The sequence below is a fragment of the Lontra canadensis genome, unplaced genomic scaffold (assembly GCF_010015895.1).
Source record: "Lontra canadensis isolate GAN:19392208 unplaced genomic scaffold, GSC_riverotter_1.0 scaffold9, whole genome shotgun sequence".
Lineage (NCBI taxonomy): Eukaryota > Metazoa > Chordata > Mammalia > Carnivora > Mustelidae > Lontra > Lontra canadensis.
The window spans coordinates 29,660,625-29,688,124 of record NW_022631003.1 but is presented as its reverse complement, the minus strand read 5'-3'; the positions used below and the strand labels follow the sequence as shown (position 1 = coordinate 29,688,124).

Below are 27,500 nucleotides of genomic sequence, written 5' to 3'. Positions count from 1 at the left end.
TCCAAACAGTTGGTTTTGTATTTTCTGCCTCTACCTTTTCATCACAAGAATCCTAAACTCTCCTGTACCCCAGTGGAATTTTCCCCTAAGAAGAAACTCTGACTGATGTAGTCCATCTGAATGGCAAGATGGAGGAGCACAGAAATAGACTCCAGAATATAAGGTGTAAATGCTTTCAGGGAGCCCCACTAGGTTGAAAGCAGTATAAAGCAATATTCTTTTCAGAGCCAGTTGGAAGGAATTTACAGGCAAGAAACAATGCGGTCTATGTGAAAATAATTCTGATTCCCATGTGTCATCTGTGTGTTGCACAACTCTGTAAATTATTCATAGAAACAGAAATTAGGAAAAGGAAGTAGCTCTACAATGTGCTGTGACTAGAGAATCACTGAGCATCCCTTACTCGACTGATAGTTTGAATCGATGTTTGTTTATGAAGAAATATAATGCCGCTGTAACAGGATGGCCCCTTCTAGAACACAAAAAGAAAAGAGACAATTACGAAGGCAGCAGCAATGCCTTTTCCATAAGTGACCCAGGAATCAGCTTTTTCTCCCTATTAAGAGTTACCTCCCGGGACGCCTGGGTGGCTCAGTTGGTTAAGCGGCTGCCTTCGGCTCAGGTCATGATCCCAGCGTCCTGGGATCGAGTCCCACATCGGGCTCCTTGCTCGGCAGGGAGCCTGCTTCTCCCTCTGCCTCTGTCTGCCTGTGCTCGCTCGCTCTCTCTCCCTCTGTCTCTGACAAATGAATAAAATCTTAAAAAAAAAAAAAAAGAGTTACCTCCCAATGGTATATTTAGTAAACAAAAGAGTTTTTTTTAGTTTATATTTGTTTCTGAGCCATCCCTGATTGCTACTCCCCTGAGATAGAGTTCTCCTTCCTTCTCCTCACTGTGTCACTGCCAACTTTTCAGAGGATTCTGTAGAAAAAGAGATGGTCAAGAAGAGATAACAGGGCCTCACTTCTATTCCTAGTTCTGTCATTTCTCTTTCTTTCTCTTTTTCTTTCTTTCTTCCTTTCTTTTGAGATATAATTGACATGTAAAAGTCTATACATATTTAATGTTTACAAGTTGAAGAGTTTGGAGTAAGTATATACCCATGAAACCATCACCATCCTCTAGGCCATAGACATACCCATTATGGTGCAAGTTTTCCTCCCACCTACTTTGTAATAATAATAATGATATATTTATTATAATCATCATCATCATCTACTACCATATAATAGATCTCCTGAACTTGTTTATTTATATAAATGAAACTTTGTAACTTTTAATTATCACTTCCTCATATCCCCTTAGCCCTAGCACCTGAAAACCACCAAGATACCCCCTGTTTCTCTGAGTTTGAATATTTTAGGTTTTACATGTAAGTGAGATCATACAGTATTTGTCTTCCTGTGACTGACTTATTTCACTTAGTCACTGTCTCCCACGTCTATCCATGTTGTTACAAATGGTAGGATTTTCTTCATTTTTAAAAGGAGAATCATATTCCATTGTATATACATACTACATTTTCTTTATCCATTCACCTATCATTGGATATTTAGGTACTTTTCTGTATTTTGGCCATTGTGAGTAATGCTGCAATGAAGATGGGAGTGCAAAATATCTCTTTGAAATCCTGATTCCAATTCCTTTGAATAAATACCAAGAAGCAAGATTGCTGGATTTTGACGGCAGTTCCATTTTTAATGGGTTTTTGTTTGTTTGACCATCCACTTAATATTCCCAGAGTCCAAAAAAATTCTCCCAAATTAAGTCCTTCCAGACAGGATACTATATCCACCTCAGTTTCTAACCTTATTTCTTGTCCCAAGTTTTACTTTTCTTTCCTAGATACAACGTCCTTCTTTCTTCCTTTACTCTTTGAAAGTAAAACCTACTTTTAGGAGACTTTACTCATCCACAAAGGTTATCACCCCAGGATTCATTCACCAAATTCATTACATTTCTTAATGTCTAAGCTTTTTCTTGGAACCACTAAGAATTAGAACATAAACACATCAAAATTTGTGAGCTGCAACAAAAGTGGTGCTTAGAGTGAAATTTATTGCATTGAATGCATGTATTTAAAAAGGAAAGATATAAAATCAGTAGTCTAAGTTGCTATCATAGGAAACTAAAAATAGAAGACAAAGTTAGGTCCAGAGTAAACAAAATGAAAAAAAAAAAAAGAATTAGAGGAGAAATCAATGAATTTGAAAGCAGGAAATCAATAGAATAAAATAAATCGATAACATGAAAAGCTAATTCTTTGAAAAGATCAATAATACAATAAGCTTCTATTCCGGCTAACTAAGAAAAAGGGAGGGCACAAATTACTAATATCACAAATCTAAGAGGGGACATGACTGCGGATCCTGTGGATATTGAAATGATGCTAAAGAAAACTATCAATAACCCTGTGTTCACAAATATGATAGCATGGATGAAATGGACCAATTCCCTGAAAGACACAATTTGCCCAGATTGACATAAGTAGGAATGGACAATCTGAACAAGCCAATATCTAGTTAAGAAATTCAATAAATAATTAATAACCTTCCAAAACAAAAAGTACCAGGTCCAGATGGACTCACAGTGAATTCTACCAAACACTTAAGAAAGAAATTATACAATTCTCTACAATCTCTTTCAGAGGATAGAAGCACAAAAAATACTTTCTAGTTCATTCCAAGAGGCCAACATTACCCTAATACCAAAACCAAACAAAGACATTACAAGAAAACTATAGACCAGTATCTCTCGTGAACATAAATGCAAAAATCCTCAAAAAATATTAGCAAATTGAACCCAAAAAACTTTGGAAAGAAACACGATGACCAAGTGTGATTTATCCCAAGTACGCAAGGCTAATTCAACATTTGAAAGTCAATTAATATAATCTTCATATTACATGCTATTGATAATATCCCCATCGATCATATCAGTAGATGCAGCAATAGCAGTAGACAAAATCCAACAAACATTCATCATAAAAACTCTCAGAAAACTAGGAATAGAGGGGAATTCCTTCAACTTGATAAATATTTACAGTAAAGCTGGAGCTAACATTACACTTAATGGTGAGCAACTCAAATTCTTCTGACTAGGGTCAGGTACAAGGCCTAGATGTCCTCGAAGTCTCAACCACTCCTTTCAACATTGTACTGGAAGTCCGGGTTAATGCAACAAGGCAAGAAAGGGAAATAAAAGGCATACTGCTTGGGCAAGAAGACGTAAAACTGTCTTTGTTCATAGATGACATGAAGGAAATCTGAAAGAATCACCAAAACCTCCTGCAACTAATCAGCAATTCCAGCAAGGTCATAGTATGCAATTTCAATATACAAAATTAAACAAGTGGAATTTGAAATTAAAAACACAATACCATTTATATCAGCACCCTCCCAAAGTGAAATCCTCGGGTTATAACTCTAACAAGTAAGTAAAAATCCATATGATATGAAGGAAACCATAAAACTCTAATAAACTAAATAAAGAAAAACTAAATAAAAAGAGATACTTCATGTCGTAGAAAAGAAGAGTCGCATTGTCAAGATGTCTGTTCTTCCCACTTGATCTATAGATTCAATACAATCCCAGTCAAAATCTCGGTAAGTTTACTTTATAGATATGGATAAATTAATTCTAAAGTTTACATGGAGAAGCAAAATATCCTGGTTAGCCAACTCAGTATTGAAAGAGAAGAACAGGGGCACCTAGGTGGCTCAGTGGGTTAAAGCCTCTGCCTTCAGCTCAGGTCATGATCCCAGGGTCCTGGGATCGAGCCCTGCATCGGGCTTTCTGCTCAGCAGAGAGCGTGCTTCCCCCTCTCTCTCTGCCTGCCTCTCCGCCTACTTGTGATCTCTGTCTGTCAAATGAATAAATAAAATCTTTTAAAAAAGAGAGAAAGAGAAGAACAAAGATGGAGGACTTACACTAGCAACTTCAAGACTCACAATAAAGCTACAGTAACAAGACAGTGTGGGATTGGCAAAAGAATACACAAATTGGTCAATGGAACAGAAAAAAAAAAACAGAAATAGACCTTCAAAAATACAGTCAACTGATCTTTGGCAAAGGAGCAAAGGTAATGAAACAGGAAAAAAGATAGTTTTTTCAACAAATTGTGCTGACACAACTGGATATCCACAGGCAAAAAAAAAAAAAAAGTGTCTGGACATAGGCCTTACTCCCTTTATAAAAATTAACTAAAAATGGATTACAGATTTAAATGTAAAAATACAAAACTATAAAACTCCTAGGAAATAGCATAAAAGAAAACCTAGGTGAACTTGGAGTAGTGATGGCTTTTTAGATAAGACACCAAAGGCATGATCCATGAAGGAAATAGTTGATAAGCTGGAATTCATCAAAATTAAAAGCTTCTACTCTGTGAAAGACAACATTAAGAGAATGAGAAGATGAGCCACAAACTGGGAGAAAATAATTTGGAAAATAAATGGTGCTGGATAAAGGACCATTACCCAAAATATATAAAGACCACTTAGAACTCAACAACAAGAAAACAAACAATGCAATTAAAAAATATCTAAAAGAGCTTAACAGAGACATCACCAAAGAAGATGCATAGACAGCAAAGAAGCATATGAGAAGATGCTCTACATTCTTGTCTTCAGAGGAATGCATACTAAAACAACGATGAGATACCACTGCACACCTATGAAAATAGCCAATATCTGGAACACTGACAATGTCAAATGCTGACAAGGATGTGGAGCAGCATTCATGGCTGGTGGGAATGCAAACGATGCAGTCACTTTGGAAGGCAGCTTCGTGGATTCTTACAAAGCTGAGCATACTCTTGCCAGATAGTCCAGCGGCTGTGTTCCTTGGTATTTATCCAAAGGAGTTGAAAACTCACATCCACGTAACAATGTGTACGGGGATGTTTATAGCAATTTGACTCATAATTGTTAAAAGTTGGAAGTAAACAAGATGCCTTTCAGTAGGTGAATGGATAAACGGTGGTAGATCCAGACAATGGAATACTATTCACCGCTAAGAAGAAATGAGCTATCAAGCCATGAAAAGACATGAAGGAAATTTCAACACATATTATTAGGTGAAGGAGCCAATCTGAAAGTCTACATACTTTATGATTTCAACTATGAGACATTCTGGAAGAGGCAAAACTACGGAGACAGTGAAGAGATCAGTGGTTGTGGGGTAGTGAAGGGGAAGGTAATGAACAGCACAGAGGATTCTTAAGGCAGTGAAAATACTCAGTATGATACTCTAGTGATAGATCAATATCATTATACATTTGTCCAACCCACAGAATGTACAACACAAAGAGTGAAACCTACAGTAAATTGTGGACCTTGGGCGATTATAATGTGTCGACATAGGTTCATCAATTACAGCAAGTGTACCCTCCAGTGGGGGATGTTTGTAATCGAGGAGGCTGTGTGTGTGTTGCGGGGTGAGGGGGTCAGGGGGTCATGGGACATCTCTGTACCTTCCTCCCAGTTTTGCTGTGTATGCTGAGTGAAATAAGTCAAGCAGCGAGATTCAATTACCATATGGTTTCACTTACTTGTGGAGCATAAGGAATAACATGGAGGACACTGGGAGATGGAGAGGAGAAGTGAGTTGGGGGAAATTGTAGGGGGAGACAAACCATGAGAGACTGTGGACTCTGAGAAACAAGCTGAGGGTTTTGGGGGGGAGGGGTGTGGGGGGTTGGGTGAGCCTGGTGGTGGGTATTATGGAGGGCACGTATTGCATGGAGCGCTGGGGGTGGTGCATAAGCAATGAATCTTGGAACACTGAAAAAAATTAAATTAAATTAAATTTTAAAAACTGCTTTAAAAAAATTAACTCTTTTATATAGAGAAAAGAAAAAAAATAAGTAAAAACCTAAACTACAAACTTTGTAATGCTGCTTCCTTAGCCTAAAAGAGTCTGGTTATAGCTTTTAATTTTTTACTTTTTAAAAAATTTTTATTATGACATTCAGTTAGCCACTGTATAGCACATAATTAGTTGGTGACAGCTTTGATTCTACCCCCTGAACTGGCCTAATTAAGCTCTCACACAGAGGTTGCCCCTCTGGCCCCTCTCTGTGGGGTAGCCAGGCTTCAGCTCAGAGCCATTCCTCCTTCAGGCCCTCCCCAGTCTCTGGAAAGGTGGCCAAATTACAGTCTGTACCAACGCAACCACTGAAGAAATGCTTTAGTTCAGTTAATAAATTAAGAAGTGTTAGTGTACCCTTAATAATATGATCATCTGATGATGTTATAAAATCACTCTTGCTTTCCCTGTGTCAGGAGGGGACGGTAAGGCCAGAAGATTGTGTTGGGATGTGGATAAGGTTTGAAGGAAGTGTGTTGAAATTTGACAAAGATATCTGAAAAAGGAGCTCGGATATTGTCATCATTTAAAATTAATTGTGAAGGGGGAACGGCCGTCCCTGACTTCTCAGGCAGCCTTCCTTATGGAGGGAGGCTTCACAAGTGTAACCTCTGTGTCTCTCTGCCCTGTTGGTCACTGGGCCTCAAGGCAGCTACAAGGGTTCTCAGATTGGTAAACTGGAGGTAAATATAATGGTGACCGAAAACTCTGTCCTTCTCCCCGTGGGAGATGAGCTTCCACCTGACAACCTGCCTCCACGCTTCCTGGGGGGCAGTTTTCTCCCTACCGGTGACAGGCCTGCCTCAGGTACCAGGACCCACTCAGTCAACACCATGACACTCAGCGGCTTCTCGCCCAGTTTGTCTTCCAACTTCGTTAGTGACTGGCCTTTATATCTGCTATTCCCATGTCTGACTTTTCAAAGTGTGTATCAGTCTCATGTGGCAGCAAGATGCTCTTTATGGGGTCCCTGACCCTCCACGTCTCCAACGACCGTGAACGCTTCTTGGGAATCTAGTAAATGCCACACATCAGCCTACACGCTGGGAATAAAAAGGATAGAAGAAGTCCGGATGTTTCTCACGGTTAATACTTTGTATGGGGCAGAATGGAGAGTAGGTGACTCTTCCTGCAATCACACATAAAGGGATGAGAGAGAGTAAGAGGGTCTGTGGTTCCCCAGTCAGTGGTACAGATTTGGAAGAATGAAGGAAAATCAGAGGAGAGAGATCCAGGCTGGAGGGCCTCAGAGGGGCGGTCGGCGCATTTCCAAAGTGCAGTGTGCTATTCATGGGAAACTAAGCACATCAGGCTGGTTCTATTGCAAATATGTATTTATAATTACATCCTGTAAGTAACCGAAAACTCTATCATTACCCTAAAAAATGTGGAACCTGCCGGGGCAGCCTCAGCATCAGCACGTTCTGTCTCACCCTCCGGGCGGCCTGCACGACCGGTGGCCAAGTTCACAATGGACGTGGGAGCCGTTTTCTTGCACTAAGTAAGAAGAAAAAAAAGCTCTGAATGCTGATGCCAAAACTCGGGCCTCTCCGCCGCGCTGAGCAAAGATGGAAGAGCTCTGAGGCCTCCGCCCGGGAGCACGGGCTGCTCAGCCATGGAGACAGCCCTGCTGTCCTGCTGTGAGCCCCGCACGCCTGATGGGCCAGAAGCCCGCGGGAGGCAGGAAAGCATCTGAGGCGCTGAGAGGGAGTGTGGTGGGGTGAAGAGTTCTGAGGTCCCTAAACCCTGGTAAGCCTTGCGGATTTCACTCCGACGCCACCAGCTCCAGGAATACAGAAAGAACACTGCACTTTCAGTCCCGGTGGCCCTGGGACAACACTGCTCCTCTCAGGGGCCCACAAAGAAGAGTCCTGATGGGCTTTTGCATTGGTTTTCTCAGAGTGGCCCAGTGCGGGGGCTGAACCAGTCACAGGAGGGCCCAGGCCTCCCCGGGACCAGCACCGGGCGCGTGTGTTGCTGTTGGCCAGATTGCTGCCTGCGCTTGTACATACATCGGAGGAAAACAAACGCTCGCACCAGCCTTCTGTCTGGGAGACAGGGCAGCCGCTTACAGGCTCCATGGTGCTTTCCCATCCCTCTCATCTAATTCTTGGGTCACATCTGGTGCAGCTCAGGCACAGCTGGAAGAGCAAGTGCTGGCAGACCACCTCTGGAAGAGAGACACATCTGGCGCTCCCGCCCACACCACCTGCCTTCGCCTCACTTTCCCAGAACTCGGGGACAGGGAGCCAAGACACTGGCTTCTCAGGAGTGGGCCTGCCATTGATGGACTGGGTTCAAGTTATACCTCTAGGTATAACTGTGTCTTAGGTGATTTCTGAAGTTCTCTTTTAGCTCCAAGATACTATAACCCTGTGACAACCTGGAGAAGTAGACAGAAAGGGTATCGATACCCTCCTCAAAGATGGAGATCCTGTTGTTCAGAAAATGTAAGGATTCTGACCCCAGCCTTACCCAGATGGTAGTGGGAATGTCTCTGGACACTCCGTGTAGTGTTTTTTCCACTCCATCACACACATGTCGTGTGAGCACACACATGGATTAACCATGACCTGTTTACCTCTGGCTCAGATAATCAGACACAGATGAAAAGAATCCACGCTTTCAGTTAAGCTACACTAATTACTTGAACAGTATGTGGCTAAATAAGATTTCAGAAACCGATAGCTTGCTGACAGGATTTGTCCTAAGGCCCCATTCTACATGGCTCCTAGAGCATATTTTATATATATATATATATATAGATAGATCTATCTATCTATCTATCTATCTATATCTTTAATTGGGAATATTTTACATAAAAATCCAAATTTTCAAATTCTCTTAAAAAAGCAATCTGGCAACATGACAGTAATTGGCTGAAATGGGTTTGTCATTATATGGTCCTTTCAGTTAGTGTTTTTCAATCTCAGCACTATGAAAATTTGGGGGTATATGAGTCTTTGTTGTAGGGAGCTCCCCTTGTATTTTGGGATGTTTAGTAGCATCCCTGTCCTGCCCCACCACATGCCAACAGCAGTAGCACCTTCCCACTGTGTGACAATCAGCTGTGACATTGCCACATGTGCCCTGGGGGGGCCAAGGTGCCTCAGGTTGGAGGTTTGGGAAGCTTTGCTATAGGCATTTTAAGAGTGAACCCAGGAAAGCAGAATTTTAGAGCTGGCAAAGATGAAGCAAAATCTTTTATGAGTAGGAACCTGAAGCCCATCCAAAGAGTTTAAGTAACCTGTCTGCGGTGGCACAGCTTGGACAACTAGCAACAGCTCTAGGACTGGGACCCAAGTCATCTGAATCCTTGTGCAGTGTACTTTCCCCTCAGCTCCTTCCCATAGCCCACTGCCTGCCGGTTCCTCCTTGCTCTCCTTACAGACGGGGTGGTCACCTGTCACTCTCCGCACATGCACGCTCATCCCTGCCACGGCGTTTGGGTCAAATGGAGCAGCTTTTCACTTAACAGGACAATCTTCTGAGTCTAGGCAGTCCCTACTGTCTCACTCAGATAGGAAGGGGGATTTCCTAAACGTTACCTTATTTTCTCTGTTCCCGTTATTTAACAGAGGGTTTTCCTCATTCCCAGCCTATTGAGATCACCAGTCTCTTCTGCATTCTTCTGCGTTCCACATTTCCTCTAAAGCCACTTACAAAATGTGCCGCCAGAACCAAATGTTTATTTGAAGTCGTTTGTCACTCTGAGAAAACCTCCGGAATGTGGTCGTTATACAACAGTTGGATGACATTGTTTATACCCTTAGAATTTGTTTCACCATCTCAGGTCTCATCCTTTTTTGATAAAATCAGCATAAGGACATATTAATGATTTCCCACAGGAGATATTTTCTTTACAGAATAAGAGATTCCTCTGATGTCAGAACGTTCCAGACAAGGCTCACGGGCGTAGGAGCCTTCAATGCTTAGGTTTTAGTTGTGGTTCCGCCACTGTTTGAGCGTATGGCAAAGCAAGTCTGAGGCTTTCTTAACTATAAAACAGTGTTCCAAGGGTGTCTGGGTGGTTCAGTTGGTTGAGGTCGGACTTTAGCTCGGTTTTAGCTCAGGTCAGGATCTCAGGGTCGTGAGGTTGAGCCCCCCATGTCAGACTCCATGCTCAGTGTGGGGTATTCTTGAGGATTCTCTTTCCCTCTGGCCCTCCCCTCACTAGGATGTGTGCTTTCTCTCTCTCACACATAAATAAATAGATCTTTAGATCCCTTGAATCTTTAAATAAATAAATCTTAAAAAAAAAAAAAGACCCACTTAGATCCCTTGAATCTCTCACATTGAGTTATATTGTTATTTTATCATTAGTCAAAGAGTCCATGTGAAATTTCTCCCCTTAGTGAGTCCTGCTCTAACTGGTCAGACTATTTCAGTTTTTGACAGTGAAAGCCCCAAAGACACTAATTGTAAAATAGTATTCCTTATCGTAAAATAGTATCCTACAGGGTGGCTGCTCCTCAGTTTAGTTTGAAATTTTACTCCTCGTCCGTGAAATGCTATCTTTGAACTTAGTAGTTAGCCAAAATGTCAAGTACGTTTTCACTCAGGGTATGTCCTTCTTGGATGTCTTGCTGAATAAGAATCATCCGAGCACGGAATGATGCGTGATTCACCTTCTTCCCCTACCACCGCTATCAAGTCTCCCTCCCAGCGCAGTAGGATGTGTCTTCGATCTTCTGAGATTGCGATCTGGAGTGAGGGAGCACCGCCACGTGACCCCTCACTACTGAAGAATCCCACTGCCGTGGGTGCTTATTGGCTTGGTTTCAATGCCGGATGTATCTCTCTTGGGCATCGCTTCCTACTGTCTTCCTATTCTCCCCTTCCCTTATCCTACCCTGTCTCCTTCCCCCACCCCTCCCTTCCCTGCCCTTTTCCTGTTCTTAGAACTTGAGGAAAAGAGAATCCTTGCATGAAAGGTAATGAGAGCAGCATGGCAGTGTATACAAGAGATGTGGGTAACATCCCTTTGTGTGATGTTTTGGGGAGCCTTGTTCATGAGGTATGTTTGGACCGTGGAGAAGGGGATGAAATTCCTCAGAAGCCCAGATGCCTGAGTTGAAGAAATGAGTTGGGCATTAAGGGGGAAATGCAATTTGGACTCCCCCAACACATACCACCAGCAATAACCTAATCAGGACTGGCTGGGAGATGGGGCAAGGTTGAGGCCTCACTCAAGGGCCAAGCTTTCACTCCCTAAAACCCAGCAGGACCAGGAGGCCAAGGCAGTGATGGTCACTTTATCCCCAAACCTTAGCCATTCTTAATCAGACCCACACTGGGAGTCTCTGTGTGCAAGTGTGAAGGCACACATACCTTTTTCTTTGGTCTTTATATCAAGACTGAAATCAAATCCACCGCTCTAAATTTTTGCCTATTATTAAACAACAACAACAACAACACATTAACTACTACCAATTGAACCCTGACTTTCTGTCAAACATTCCACCTCTATCTTAGCAGAAGCTCACAGGAAACCATAAGGATAGTTGCTAGCTCCCCTTGAGTATGTATTCTCTTTTTCTTTGTCAGCAAGACAAGCCCTGAATCTTAGCTGGGCATGTGGCATCCCGCTGAGGGCTCTGTCTTGCAGTTGGTGGTACAGATTGATGGGACCACTTGCCTGCGTGATAGCCAATGGGGTGGGAACAGATAGATGTAAACAACTTGCAGTTCACACCCGAAAAAGGGAAAGATTGTGCCCTCCGCTTCCCCTTCTCCTTTTTCACTGGCAAGAGTTGACAAGAGTTTAGCTCTGAGGTGACAGATGAGTGTTGAAGATGCCAAACAGCATCTGGGGAGCCTGGTCCCAAGCTGGGGAGCTGCCTTCTCCGCTCTGGACAGGTTGAGTTTAGACCGTATCACGAGGGAGAAAAAAATCCGGCCTCTATTAAGTCGCAATTATTTTGACTTTTGTTACAGTAGCCAGACCTGGTTTCCAGCTAATACTGGCATTCATTTTTATACTTTTTGTGCAAATGAGCATCTGGACCATAAAGAGACAAATAACTCATCTGAAATTGCTTTTGGGGTGCCTGGGTGGCTCAGTGGGTTAAAGCCTCTGCCTTCAGCTCGGGTCATGTTCCCAGGGTCCTGGAAGAGAGCCCCGCATCAGGCTTTCTGCTCCGCAAGGATCCTGCTTCCCCCTCTCTCTCTGCCTGCCTCTCTGCCTACTGCGATCTCTGTCTGTCAAATAAATAAATAAAATCTTAAAACAAAACAAAAGTCCTTTCAAGCTGCTCAACCAGGATGCTTTCTCTTAGAATGCCTCCCTGATGTGAAAACGCCAGTGAAAACATGCAGCTCTTCCCTCACACCCAAAAAATCGCCAGATCTGAAGGAGATGTGCATCCTGGAGTGTCTGCCTGGCTGATTCGGTGAGGGTCCATTCTCTGGTAACTCCCATCCTGGAGACTCCCACCTCATCAGAGGCTGAGTTAGTTTTGAGGTTCCGATAACCTATATGGTAGGTCAATAAATCATAAAAATGATCATCTTCACTTAGTGTCAATTTCCTTACCAGCATTTTACACTTAAGGGTTTATATGTGGAGTTTTATGTATTTAAAACCCGAGTCATGTAGCACTAGAACAGAGATTATGTTGCAAGATATTTTGTTTGTTTAAGACTTTTAAACCTTGTATGTTGGTGAGATTTGGGTTGTGAGAGCCATTATGGCATCTCTGACCTGTTTTCTTTTCAGGAGTACAGCGGCGCTTACTTATGAGATGCCAAAAAAGAAGTACGGAGGCCAGTGTTTTCTTCAGTCCTCTCTGACAAAAAGAGGGTTCATCTTCACGGTGATCTCAGCACTTCTGATGCCCTTTGGAAATTAGGAAACAGCTCAGTTATACCTGCGAGCCATAACTTGATCTCGGTCATCTCCGAAGCTATTTCCGGGTTAGTCAGAATTGTAACACAGAGGAAAAGGCAGGAGCAGATTTTCTTTCCCTTCTGCATAGGAGTGCGAGTGACTGAGTAATGAAAGCCAAAGCTGGGGATGAAAGCAGGGACCAGATGAAATGCCAAGAGAGCAAGGAGATAGGGGTCAGGCGTCTAAACAAACAAACCGGGCTGGAGCGGGTTCATCCATAGCACTGCTGAAGGGTTTTGAGGCCAAGGAAAAGGAAAGCTTTGAAAGAAAATTTACAGAGCTTGACTTGATACGAATATTTGACTGAGTGAGAGACGGACTGGTCACAATCAGGGGCACTTCAAACCCAGGACGATGAAGCTCAAGGGCACGATGTTCTGGCACAGCTTAGAAAATGACAATGACAAAGTTACTTGACCTTCACAATGATTGGTTATTATAGTGGGGGTTTCCAGATGGCAGGGGATTGGTTAAAAGTGCTTATCTTATACCATTTTAGGAAAATGTTTGGAGATTCTTTGATGATTATCAGTGGCATTTATAAGAAATAACCTAAAGTAAGTTCCATGGATGCTCCTAAAAATAAGCCAGATTGAGTTTTGCTTACTTGGCTTAAACGGTTCTCTCTGCTTGGGAGATGTTTAAACCTGGTCTCCATTTCATTTTACTTTAATTAGAGTAAATAAAAATTGTTGAGTGTCTATTATGTACCAGAAGATCACATTTTTAAACAAATCCTGTGGATGGTATAATTATCACCACTTCATAGCTGGGAAAGATGGTCTCGAAAAGTTAGCCCAATGGATGTCACACCACTGATGAATAGTAGATCTGGGATTCAGACTCTGGTCTCATTCCAAAGCTTGTGTTCTTCCCATCCATAGCAATGACTCTAGAGCAAGAAGCCTGCCAAGGGAGGGCAGGTTGTAATGAACTGGAGAGAATCGACAGGGAGTCAGACCTGAACTTTGTGTAACTGTGTGGGGACAGTGTAACATCTGGCACAAGACTTTTAGAGAGTGGGCTGTCTTTGGGAAAACACATTGGTTAACTGCCCTGGGTTCGGGCCATGAGGTCCCAAGGTCAAGGTCTAGAAGATAAAGGCAAAACCAAACTTCTCTGCAGAGTGAGTTAACTAGAATTTGGAACATGAGCAAGAAATTTGACAGAAGAAGAGAGGAGTTAGAAGAAAAGAGGGGGCACAGCATATGCTGGGATGTGGAAGCTATAGAGAAATGTGGCCAGGAAGTGGGGTCCTGGTGATGAGGTAGCTGAGAGGTTTTGAAGAATAAAAATGCGTACTGTTTCATCCTAACCTGACTGGTCACCACACTGTTAATCCCAGCCAGTGCCTTAATTATGTCACACACACTAGCAGGGCCTTGTGTTTGAGACAGGCTCATGTGGAATGTCCCAGCAGGAAAAGAAAAGAACTGCTCAGTGGAGGGGAAAAGGTGACAGCCCAAAGGAGGACGAGTGTAGAAAAGAGAGGGCTCCATACACAGAGTGATTCAGCCTCAGCTGGAGGTGGCCAGGACACTAAGGAACAGCCTCCTGCCCACACATCGAAGATGGACAGGGAGTCTGAAAGGCTTGTGAATGGCTTCCTGCATAAGGCATGAGAATTCAAAATAATCTCATTTAAATCTCAGTTAAATCTGAAAGGCCAAGCTGACATCTGGTTTATGAAAAGAAGGTATTTCTGAAAGAGCTACTGAAGGATGAAGTGGGTGACCTTGGGCAGTAGTCCATTCCCGTCCTTGGTAGTGTTGAGGCAAAGGTAGTATGGGGCGGTAAAGCAGACTCGGCTGTCGGAAGGGACAGACTGTACAACCAGTTGAACCCCCTCCCAACCCTGAGGGTCCTGATTCTAAGTCTATGAAACTGTCAACTGCAACTAAGTCTCCAAGCAAGCAAGAGTTGGATTTGGGAGTGCACACACCAAGCTTGGAGTGAAGGAATGAGGTCCACTCAACGGGCTAAAAGTAATACTGAACCCTTAACATCCAAAGGATAGATAAAGTTTCCTTGCCCTTGAGCCCCACTTCTGGTTCCATGAAGACTTTCTCACGGGCTTCCTGCCACTCCATGACTCGCGGCGTGGTATAGACAGGCTGGGATTTGCTCTCTGAGCAGGTGGCCAGATGTGCCCATCGGAATGGCGATTCAGGCCCTGATGTCTGCTGTAGAAGCATCTAATGCTGAGAACTTTTTTTGTCTTTTGAGATCGATGTCTGAACCTGACCACCTTTGGTCCCAGCTCGTTAGTGAGCTCCAAGGATTGGAGGCACCCAGAGGGAGTGAAAGCCCACCTGCTCCAGGAGACACGGAAGGGAAAGAAGAAAGAAGCAGCAATCTACCGAGAAGTCAGGAACAATGGGCTCTCTTTTCTCCCCACAACCGCACCCTCCAAAAAACAAGACCAGATGCTGCTTCAATCCTCCAGTGCCTGCAAGGGCAGAGTATATACCAATGGCTAAAAAACAACTAAAAAGATTATACTGGAAAGAAAAGCTTCCTGGATTTTCTCTCATAATGTGCCCAGAATAGTATATGCCCACAAGTTGGAGCAAAATACCTAAGTAAATATGATATCCTGCCAATGCTCAAATTTTGCCTCAACCAGGGATGAAGATCGCTTGGGTACATGGAATTCATAGATAAACCATAAACATACAAAAAGCAGACTTTATCGGTTTGAATTTCAGCTTGTAAGGTATTTCGCCACCCACTCACGGGAGAACGTCGGTGAGGAGTCAGAAGTCCCGGGGGGGTGGGGTGGGGGGAACAGCGAAAAACTGACATAACCACAAACTAGATCAGCCCAGGAGAGCCGACTGCAGACCTCAGACAGCTCCTGATGTTTGAATTAACAATAGAAGTTCCCATATGAAGCCAGTCTAGGAAAGGCATCCTTGATGATTCAAACTCTCTCATGTCTGATTCCTCCACTGAGCAGGACCAAACACGTGTCTGCAGGGTGGGGTGTGTGTGTGTGTGTGCGTGTGTGTGACACCCTCTTTGATTAGGTTCCGGAGATGTAGAAGTTCAGTTCTTGTCTCCTCCCTTCGTGGTAACTAGAAGTAAATTGACGACCTCCCCTCGTAAATCGGGAAGACTGAGTCACATTTAAGCTACCTCTCAGCTTTACAAATGGTTTTCTCCCACAAAACTGGTTTTGAAATAGGGGCAAAGGTTAGGATGGCTGACCTCCCTTCTTTTATTTAATGAACATTCTGAAGCCCTTCCTTCGATCCAGACATCGTGCTGGATTATACAGACACAAAGATGGAGATGCCTTGGCGTAGGCGTAGCTTGGAGCCTTAGTGAATAAGATGCTCATCTAAAGGAGACTGAAGACCGGTAAGGGAGATTCTCCCGAGATGCAGTGAGGGGCATTTCCGGAGGAAGGAACAGTACCTTACAGAGGTACCAAAGAGGGAGAGATTATGACAGGTCAGTGCCAGCGTCAAAGTAGGACCTGGTACTCTCTGGCTACATCCGAGTTTTCCTGAAAAATGAGTAAAGGCATGATGAGGCTCATGTGCTTTCTTTCATTTGAAGTTCAACAAGTCCAGAGATAGTGACTCAGAGCAAAAGGAAATAACACATCTTGACGGGTTTCTTTGTGATACCTCAAGACAAGTGCCGAGGCGACTTAGGGATTAATGTCCCTGGAATAGTCAGGACCGCTTTGCAGGTGTGTGGCCAGCGGTCGCACAGGGCTCTGTGTTCGGAAACCTCTGGTCCCGGACACATGCTCTGCAGTCGCTGTCTTGAACTTCTTTAATAATCATGGCCAAAGGGTCCTGCATTTTTCTATTTCACTGAGTCCCCAAAATGATGGAGCTGATCCTGAGAAAAGGACATTTTCAGAGAAATTGACGTAGTGCACTATTGTATACAGAGTGGGAGGAGGGAGAGGTGGCTGCCGAGGTTGAGCTGGTAGGCAGGGGCATAGGTTGAAAAGCCTGGAAGTCCAGGTCCTGAGATTGACCCCAGCATCGGGCTTCCTGGTCAGCAGTGAGTCTGCTTCTCTCTCCCCCCTCCCTACCTCTCCCCATCACTTGTTCTCTATCTCTTTTTCCCTCAAATAAATCAATAAAATATTTACTTTTTGTATTTTTTTAAAGATTTTATTTATTTATTTGAGAGGGAGTGAGAGAGAGCATGAGAGGGGAGAGAGTGAGAGGGAGAAACAGACTCCCCGCTGAGCCTGGAGCCCATTACAGGACTTAGATCCCGCAACTCCGGGATCATGACCTGAGCCTAAGGCAGTCACTTCACCAACTGAGCCACCCAGGTGCCCCTAAATAAAATCTTTAAAAAACAGAAAAGAAAAGAAAAGCCTGAAAGTCTTGCTAAGCATTTACAATTTGCCTCTAAGAGCAGAATCATCATGGAAGACTTCGAACTGGATAGTAACACGAAGAGATTTGTCTTTTAGACCACTGTGGCGTAATGCAGGTGATGGAGTGCAAATGTAACAGAGTGACGCCTTGCATTCAGATTTCATTTATTGGGTCTAAATTTTTGATCCCTGTTAAAATGCAAAGGTGCCCGAGAAGAATAACTGCTATGTCCCATGTACATTGTAGGGTAAATGAAGCTAGCAGGCTCTGTGAGCACTTCCGAGAACTAGACGTAGGAAAGAACGAAGGGAAATCAGGAAGCAGAGGGTTCTGTTTGGAGGCAGCCGTCACAGAGAGGCCGATGAGCCTTTAGGGAGAAGCTTAGGCCTGTTTCATTTTTTGTTTTTCTTCATTTTACACAAGACCAGCCTGACCCACATGTAAGATTACTTTTTTTCCTACAATTGCTTTTAAGAGTTCCTACCCAGAGTCCTTCAGTGCGGCAGTTCTCAGAGTGTGGTTCCCAGGAAAGCAGTGTCAACATGACCTGTTAGAAATGCCTTCTGTAGCCTGCTTGTGGTACACTGAGGCAGCCGCGGTGGGGGCGGGACCCTGCAGTCTGTGGCCCCCAACCCCCCCCCCCGGGGGGGTCCTCGTGCAGCTGAGAAGTGTTGCATTGTTACAAGTTACCTGTGTCCCTGAAACTCAGACCTTACAGGGAAAAAAAAAAAAAAGTGGCCATGCCTGTTTGGTATTAGAATGGATGATCACAGGTGATTTTAATACCAAGAGGAAGTTTGGCTTCGTCGTCCTAAACGTGCTTTTAAGGGAAGTCTATTCAGCGAGTGATCTAAGTTATATATGACTGCAGTGTCTTCATAGTTGATAATTCCAGTGTTCCAGGATGACTTTAAAAGGTCTTATTTTATTAAACAGACTCTGAGTCATGCTGCTGGAGCTAATGGTGATATTTAGCAAAACAAGATGAAGATAATTTTTTTTTCCTATGCAAGCATGGTTGATATAGGGGAAGCATGTTCACTTCTACCATCATCTTCCAAGGAATAATCTCTGCTGATAGTGCTGGAAAATTTCATTTCTTGGTGTCTTACATTGCACCAGTGGTATCACGGCTGCGTTAATGCATGTCCAAAAATTGCTTTCGTTTACATAGTCTATAATATTTCTGAAATGGAGTCTCAGTTGCTGTTAAAACCAGCATTTCTCAGATTCTTTCCATTGTCTTCCATGAGTAATCCAATATACATGGAAGGATAAAAGTGTAAACACTTTTGTGATAATCCAAATTTTTCCGATGGAATTTTAAACAATCTGACAGTTCAGTCTTGTTAAAAATTGATATAAAATAAATGCTTCTTAGCAAACAATTGTCCAGTAAATATTATAATTCTGTCTCATATTCTCGCAGTGGATTGTTTTCTGAGTCTTTCAGTGGAATTCTTTCGAATTAGAACTCAATGATCTTCTTTATATTTCATCCAGGGTTTGAAATACATGAACCTGTCTCTACTTACTTGAACAATGGCCTCTATTATGGTGTCTTTTTCTTTAAATCCAAATATTATACTCAGCATTTTAGGAATTCCCTATTCCAAATACAGGCAATTAAATTGTCTATAAGTTATTCAGAGTCTTAGAAAATGAAATGAAATAGGAGTTTGTACTTTGAAATGAGTTCAAAAATGTGTACCATTTGTCAATGCTAGTCTCTGTCAAATAGTCCTCATTATCTTCTGGTTCTGCTGTTAACAGACGAAATAATCTGACACAGACTTCTCTAACAAAAATATTTTCTTCTAGGAGAAATCTGGCTTTTCTCAGCAACCAGGAATCAAATTCTTGACCTTGAAGATGGGAGAGAGAACACAATACTTCTTGGTGCCATATAAGCTGGATGAAATTTGAAAACACCCCCCAGGATACATGGGGGGACCTGCACGGAAATTTACATTGCTTTTCCCAATATCTAGGATGAAGCTGCTGATAGCCTGGCACTACAGAATAAGAGAAAACCAAGTTTGGAGCTTTGGAAGCCCTGGAGGTACTATTGCCTGAGGTCAGGGCTCAGATCCAGGGGTCACATAACTGGCCTGGCTTTCTTTGACTTCAGGACTCTGAGTTGTGACCAGAATGAAAGTGGTCAGCATCCTTTTCAAGGATCGTTTATCCAAGCCCCTTTGCACTTGCCCTTTTTACTTGGGGTCTCCAAAGTATGATTCTGTACTTACTCTCTCATGAACTTAGTATAATCAGGAACTAAACAAGTGTTTATTGAACCAAATGGTGGTCTTCTTAATCATTTCAGGATATGTGAATATTAACCTAAATGAATTTCTGATTGGTGGGCTTGCAGGCAGTGTGAAGACAATGTTTGGGAGCAAGAGCCTCTTTCTAAAAGCAAAGAGGCTGGGGTCACAAACTCTTCTCTTTTCTCCCCCACTGCCTCCTCCTCCTCCCTCCCCATATTATCCTTCTTGGTGGGGGGTGAATCGCATCCATCAGTGCTGCTGTTTTCCTCTTCCTTCAGGTTCTTGTCTGGTGCCTGAAACCCACTCTGTTCTCTCTTCCATTGGTAAAAGGGTGGGATGGGAGAATTGGGAAATTGCCTACTGAACAACATAACAGTTCTATCTGGATATCCCAGAGGGGCTATAAATGCCATCTGAAAAAAATCACTTCCTACTCCCAGACCTGCTCCTTATGCTGAAAGAGCTCTGCTGCTATGGTCTCATCATCCAGTTGGCCAAGCAAAGAATTTGGAGATACTTGGTTCCCTCGGTGGTGGGGAAGCTACCATGAAGACATGCATGAGGGTTTGTAAGCAGTGCAAAGCGTGGGAGGAGGAGGTGTTTTGGAAAACAGAGATTACATCTCAATGACAGTGACAATGTCTCCATGCTGCAACACCCTATTGAGTGTGAACGTTTCAGAGATAGAGGAAGGTTGTATGGACAGACATGAAGCTAGGAAGCGCCATGGCCCCATCTCGTTTGGAACACAGCTCAACAAGCAAACCAAAAGTAATGGGAACCAGTTCATGTCTTTGCTCAATTTCTAAGGAAACAGTCAAAGGTGGGGCTGGTGTAGATGAACTACCTTTTCAGGCCCAAGAAAAGTAGCAAAATGTCCAAATCCATTCTCCTCTTATTCATCACGTTTCATATTCATGACTCCCTAATACCTTCTGAAATTTCCCTACTCTCAACTTCCAACTTCAAGTCCATTCTCTTTCCAGTATAAATCTTCCAGCTTCTCCAGATTACCCCCAGCTATTAACTTACACCACACTTCATAATAAGAACGTATGAGTGTGCGTTGGTGGGGGGCTCCTCCCGGAAGGAGGGAAAGGGGCCGACTCACTCATGTTGTCTCTGCCTGCAATGCTCCTCCTCCAGCTATCTGCTTGACTTTGTAAAGAAAAAACACCAAAAACAAAAAACAAAAAACCAAACAAAAAAAATCAAAGAAAAAAAAAAAGAAAGCAAAACTTGAAAATAAGGTGAGCAGTGTGTCTTTTTAATGTGCTATGGGTACATAGTTTCATAGGCTCCCCACGGGTTGATTTAGGGGAATGGACTCTCTCTGACTCACTGTTTACTGTTGATTAAAAGTCTTAGATGGAGTGAAGTTTCTTGTTAGTTTGTAGATTTTTTTTCCAGGAGAGACCAAATAATTTCTGTCTGTTAGAGAGTTTCAGAGACTAGAGTTGATATAGAATCTAGTAGGACATGAACCAGCTTTGTCTCTAATCTAACGGTCTTTCTTCGTTGAACACTCCATTTTTAAACTTCCTGTAGATGCCACATTTTTGAATGCCGCTTGAACCAGTCTTAACCTTTTATTATTCCTTTGCTGATTACTGAGCAGAATGAATCTTTGACATACGTTCAGTTTCTATTTATATGAGAGTCGCTTTTTGGCTTTTTGAAAATTCTACTTTAACCACTCTCAAGGAGCCCTAGCTTCCTTCAAAGTCCTGCTTAAACGCCTCCTGCCTATCAAGGCTTTCCTGGACCATGCCGTAGGAAATAAGACCCTCGGCATTTCCTAGCTTCCTTCCTTTGCTTCCCCACAACATTTATGTCCACCTGATATTTTATTTTGATGTTCTTGTTTGTTTGTTTCTAGGCACCAGAATGGAAGCTCTGTGAATTTAGGGACACTGCGGCCCACTCCCTGATCAACAGCTGACATATAATGAGTACTCAGTGAACATCAAATGAATGAATGAATGAATGAATACACTACTAGCAGGCAACCCTGCTCTTCAAAAGCTGATTCGTTTGTATACAACCCTATCCTCGGAATTTTGACGTGTAATAAAAGTACTGAAGTTGTTTTGTTTTGTTTTTCTGTTTCCCGTGAGTGACTTCTTCTCAGCCTTTCAGTGAGACAGACACCTTTGCAAGTCCAGTTTCCTGTCTGTTAATGGGAACAGAAACACACCTGAGGATTGTCTGCAGCCTCGCACGTGGCACTTGAACTTTTCATAGTAAAGACTACTATAGAGGCCAGTGTAAGTGGCATTATCACTCGTCTCACTGCTGCTGCTGTTTGCAGTCATTGTCGGGGATGACCGCTTCTGGGCAGGAGGGAGTCTTCCAGAGTCTAAATCTCAACCCGAAAACATCTTCCTCTTACCTGGATAGGAAAACAGAGTTTTCAGGTAGTTTTGCTTCAGGACCAGTGGACCTCGCTCCTTATATAGCATTAAAAAAAAAAAAAAAGAAAGAAAGAAAGAAAGAAAGAAAGAAACTAACTCATGAAGTGTTTTACCAACTTGCCTAAAGAAGGGATGGGAATGCACAGGGAAGTCTCAGAGCCAAGCGGAGCTCAAATACAGGCATACATCTCAGCAACACCTCTGAGAAAAGCATATCCTTTAAATACATGTTTGTACCACTTCAACGTCAGAAAAACTTTTTCCAAAACAGTTTTTTTTTTTTTCCCGCTGCCCAATAGCTAGAAATTTCTTAGGAATGAGTGTCTTCCCTAAAACAACAAACTGTCTTCTTTTAGCTCTGTCCCTCAGAGAAAATAAGACAGCCTCAAAGATTTGAGTTTCCAAAGCCTCAGCACTTGCAGACAGTAAGCGGAATAACAGGAGACTTCACCCACGGTCACAATCTGGTGGTGCTGTGGGAAATCTGTTTTTGGAAGCTAAAATCAATGGGAAATCCTTGAGCTGGGAGACTCTGAGGTTTAGCAGCTTAGATAGCAGAGCTGGTAATATGCTGACCAAGAGAGCTGAAGAAAGCCCTACGTCAGGGAGCGCTTCTACTGAGGCTACATTAGGAACACTTTACCGCTGGTTAGCTTAGAACTTCTCTATCCAATTTCAACAGAAATTTCAAGAATCCTCAGATTCCTTCTCAGAGGTATAGGGAGCATCTTCCATGCTAGAATCAGAAAGTGAGGGGTGCCTGGGTGGCTCAGATGGTTAAGCACCTGCCTTCGGCTCAGGTCATGATCTCCAGGTCCTGGGATCAAGCCCTGTGTCAGGCTCCCAGCTGGGCAGGGAGTCTGCTTCTCCCTCTGCTTCTGCCTCTCCACTGCTTGGGTGCTCTCTCTCTCTCTCTCTAACGAATAAATAAAGTCTTTAAAAAAAAAAAAAGGAAAAAGAAAGTGGAGTGGCTTTGGAGCCTCTTCTAGAGAAACATTAGAAGTTACCAGGACTTTCGATTGGGTTCACCTCGACAGGGAGACCCTAAGAAAACACCCTAAGAAGGTGTTTTGGCTTCCCTCTGGATGCTCCCTTTTTAAATTCCTTATCAACTATGTCCACTTTCCCAGATGAAGTCAAGTATCTCAGCCAGCAGAAAATATCCTCTTACTGAAAAAAAAAAAAAAAAAAAAAAGTGGAGAACTTCTCCCCACGCCACCAAAAGACTGTGAATGGGTGGTTACATTTTTGGTGTCTTCATGGAAGTGGGCTCATGCTTCAGAGTGTGCACTTCTTGGGCTGACGAACTGGAAACTTTTCTTCAGTCGGAGACAGCAGGCCTACTGAAAATTATTTCTCCTGTCAAAATACTACTGACGGTAATAGTTACTATGCATAGAGAGAGCATCGTGGTAAAAAGCCTGGGCGGTGGAGTCAGATGGATTCCTGACTCTGCTGCAGACTATGTAGTTCCCTAAGCCCCTTACTTAACCGATATATGTTGCAGTGTGCTCAACTGTACAATGGAAATCTGTAACGGGAATCGATTTCAGTTGTTTAGGACATGCTAAACTTTATTCTGGTGTTTTGCCTTCATTAAATCATTTAACCCCTTCAACAGCTCTGTGAGGTGGGTGCCTTTGTTAGGTAATTCCTGAGTCTCCTGTGCTCTCCTGTCTTGAGTGCCCCAGATTCTCTATACCTGTGAAGGACAATGATGTGCGTTACGGGTATGATCTCTTTCAATCCTCAGAGCACCCTCATGAGGAAGGCACTCTTCTCTGACCCACTTTACACTTGAGAAAACTGAGGCGCAGAGAAGCAAAGGAACTTACCAATGATGCCAAGAATGAAAGACTCTAAACACCCTGCTTTTCAATATGAGGCATCATAAGATTTGCTCCCCCGGAGCGCCCCCATTTATTAAAGGGGAATGAAACCGACTCAGATCCCATGTTTGTGAATGGGAAATATTCAAAAAGGAGGGCTGAAGAGCTGCCTTCAGTGCTTGCATCAAAATAAACAGAACTGATAGACACAATCAAAGTCTCTGGCTTTAATTTTGTTGTTGTTGGGTTTTTTTCCCCCTTTGGTACAGGATTTTATGGTGAAGTTTCCATGAGAAAAGGGATCCTGTGGTCATGTAAAATAATCAACAAAAAGAATGTAGGAAAGGGTACTGGTAAGCCATATGAGGAAATCACTAACAAGATGTTTGTCTCCATACTGACATGAAATTACCCAAAGATTTCACAATCTACAAGATGGCAATGAACTGCCTCTAGAGGGCGCCAAAGTGACCTCCCTTTTTTTTTTTTTTTTTTTTTTTTTTTATCTGTGTCTGTAGATCTGATCTGGACCTCCTGCATCTCTGAGGGTTGCTGGATGGTCCTCAAAAAGCCCCTCAGGGCCTTCCTCTGGTTTGGGGCGTGGGCCACGGTCACCCAGAATGCTAAATGCAGCCGCTGGGCGATAAAAGCCCGGCAGTAAAGTGACTTCCAGCTAACCGCAGGGCAGCAGAGAGCGTCTAATGCAACCACAAAGTGGTTTGCTGGCACGGAACTTTCCCAACCTTTGGAACGAGATACCAGGGGATGTTGTTTAGTCTCCATCTTGGAAACCTTTCTCTTGGCGAGAGGAAAATTCTGATATCCATCAGTCTGAAATCAGCTGGGCACAGCCTTAGGTGGAGGCGGGGGGCAAGCAAGTTGTCTGTGGCATCTCACCACCTCAAAACCTATGGTCCTGAAGGAGCTACTTACAGTTAATTGTGAGACAGGCGTGCATACAGATGCTGGCGGGGATTGACAAACTTCATGTTAGACTCCCAGAGCGCTCTGCAAAACGACATTTGTTTTCCTAAAAATGTTAAAAGACATTCCATTTTAATGCAGAAGCAGGAGTCCTCGGTGAACTTCTGGAGCCTTCAGGTATGCGTGCAACACTGACTATGCTGCTGTCAGCTGGACATGGACTCCTTGAAACAGATGCCCTTTGTCAAGGTCACTGTGTTGCACTTGAACAGAACCACTGGCCTCTTGCAATCGGGCTGCCGCCCCGGGAACCCTGTTCTGAAGGAACTGAGACTGACAGTATTAAGACCTTGAGTTTTTTTCTTTACAATATCTCCTCTGCTTATTCTTCAGCCCTGCCTTTGAGCTAGAAATTGATGTACTTGGCTGATGAGTCTAAATTACATGAAAGAATGGCTTTCATCATATTGCTCAATTTAGGGATTTCTTTCATTTCAAAGGCAAGGTTAATTACCGCTAGAAAATGTTAAGCAATTATCCACTAATAATAGCAGGGAAGATGCTCCTGGAGCAGCCAACTCAAGGTGGAGAGGGGATTTTCGAGGAAGGCAGGAGACTTAGATTTGAATTAATGCTGAAAAATGAAAACTATGTTAAGCTTTTAAGGACTTTAATGGGGAGAGACAAGACTGACGCTTTAGCCCTTTGGCAGCCTTGGCCATCAGTTCCTTCCATTTTTTTTCCCAGGACTTGGAGGATAGGCCTGTTTGATGCACATTCCCTATGACTGTTGCCTGTACCCACTTATAACCTAGAGAGGAGGTGGCTCAAGTCTCTGGCAATCAGTGGGATATAACAAAGGCATGAGTTCTGCATCGAAGCTAAAGAAGAATCTAGTCTGGGGCTTCTCAGTTACATCCAGGGATTTCCTATTTCTCTATATATTCAAGTACTCGGAGTCTTGCTGTTGGAGTTCAGGGATGAGTGATGTCTTCCAAAAGCCTGGGCCCTTCTACAGGCCCAGGACACACACTCACACACACACACAGACACACACGCACACACACACAGGGAGTGCTATTGTATCTCTCCCTCTCAGGCTCAATTTCAAGTCACTGAAGAATGAGAAAGCTTCCAAATACGATTCTCTGAATTTTGCTCCACTTAGGATCCTGTGGCAGGTGGATATAGGAAACAGGACAAGCCACACTCTGTTCTTTCTTTGATTCCTTTCATTCGAGAAGTAAGGCTGTTTTCTGTGCACAGGAGCTTGTTAACACATGTGAGACCTTGTTCCTGCTGTGAACACAGTTCTCATGCAGCCCCAGGATGCCTCAGTACCTGGGAGGGAAGCTGGTCAGCAGGTACTGGGAAAAGAGTGAACCCAACCTGGTGCTGAAGGGGGGCTGGGGAGACACTTCTCTTCAATGCAGGCCATACCTCTTGGAAAAGCAAGGCTAGCAGGAGACCGTGCACTGTTCAAATAAAATCCCGTCACCACATGAATGCATTTCAGTTCCTTTCTCTCCAGAAAAAGCAATTCCCTGATTTCATGGGCTAACCATAAGATGATCTTAGAACCCCCAAATTATAGCTCTTTAACATTTTGTATTAAACTCATATGTGCTTAGGCTTAAATACGATAGGGTTTACAGGAATTGATCTTGAAACTGAAGCTCGGAGTTTCAAGGATTCTGAAAGGGAGAAAATTAATAAGTTGCTGGGGGGGATTATTTACTGGTAATTATGAGCACTGAGAAGTCTGGGGTCTCATTTCTGATAGGTAGCAGCCACCATTTAGGAATTACTGTTAAATCCTACGTTTGACATTGAAAGTAAAGAAAAACAAGAATACATCACACAACAAATCTGCCAGGTAATGCAAAAAGAAATAGAAAACTTCTCTAGACAGAGAGTGAAATTAGTTAAATTCAGTTTACAGAAACCGCACAATCTAAACAGACTTGTTTTCTTCCTTTTTCTTCTGTGAAGTTCCAAGTGTACTTTGTGAACTAGGCAAAACTCAGTTTCCAACCTTTGCTTTTTTTTTTTTTTTTTAAACCGCATTCTAGCTTTTTCACAACTTTGAGTCTACCTGTCCCTGTTTGTTCCCAGGTATGAAATATCACTAGATGTTCAGTATTAGAGCTGGAAAGAACAGTCAGAAACTCTTAGTCCCATGCTTCTATTTTATAAACAAGGAAGCAGAGACTTTGAGAAGCAGAGAAACTTTGGTAAGGTCCCACAGCTAGTTAATGACAAAACTGGGAGGCAAATCCAGACTTCCTGACTCCCAGTCCAACAGAGTCAGGATCCAGATGGTACACATGACACGAGATCCTGCCTGAGATGTGACAAGCCACTGCAAGGCTCCAGGCAGTATGGACCAAACGCAGCCACAGAGAAGAGGAATGAGGCAGGAAAGGAGAAAGATTTTTGATCTTTGAGGCTCTGCTTCTTTGCTCCCTCTACATATTAGCTCTCTGGCACAAAGCCCCGTTATCCTGACCCCAGAAATCACCCTGATGTTTCAGATATTGAGCTAGAAGTTTCTTGTGTCCACACGAGAGGCCATGAGAGTTATTACATTTATACCTAACATAAGTAGATACTAATCCTAAAGTAAAATCTCTAAAGGCAGTTGCTTTAAGCATTAAAATATACACTTGGCCTGTGCTTATAAACCAATGCAGGTTTGACGGCTATCTAGTACTCATTCATTCATTCGTTCATTTTCTCACTGATTCACTCAACAGACTCTTACTGAGTACCTCATCCATGCCAAGAGATGCAGTGGTGGTCAGGACAGGCAATGGCCCTGGCTCCCATAGAACGTATAATTTACTGGGTGCAACAGACATCGAACAAGAATTCAGTGAATTATGGAGGGATACACCACAGAACTCCACCAGGAACCAAGGGACTAGTTTGACATTCCAACTCTGTGTTTTTTT

General features: G+C 43.1%; 1 protein-coding gene across 2 annotated transcripts in view; it reads left to right on the top strand.

Moving 5' to 3' along the window:
- The window catches only part of CCDC91 (coiled-coil domain containing 91), a 289,046-nt gene extending 267,710 nt beyond the window's left edge, over positions 1-21,336 (top strand). Inside the window, exon 12 of one of the 2 annotated variants that reach the window (XM_032855169.1) lies at positions 21,259-21,336. In XM_032855169.1, coding sequence (XP_032711060.1) covers positions 21,259-21,321 — 63 coding nt within the window. In that variant the 3' untranslated portion in view covers positions 21,322-21,336. Of the gene's footprint in view, positions 1-18,930; positions 19,141-21,258 lie in introns of those variants that run through there. The other variant, XM_032855168.1, reaches the window with a different exon arrangement.
- The last annotated feature ends 6,164 nt before the right edge of the window (positions 21,337-27,500 follow it).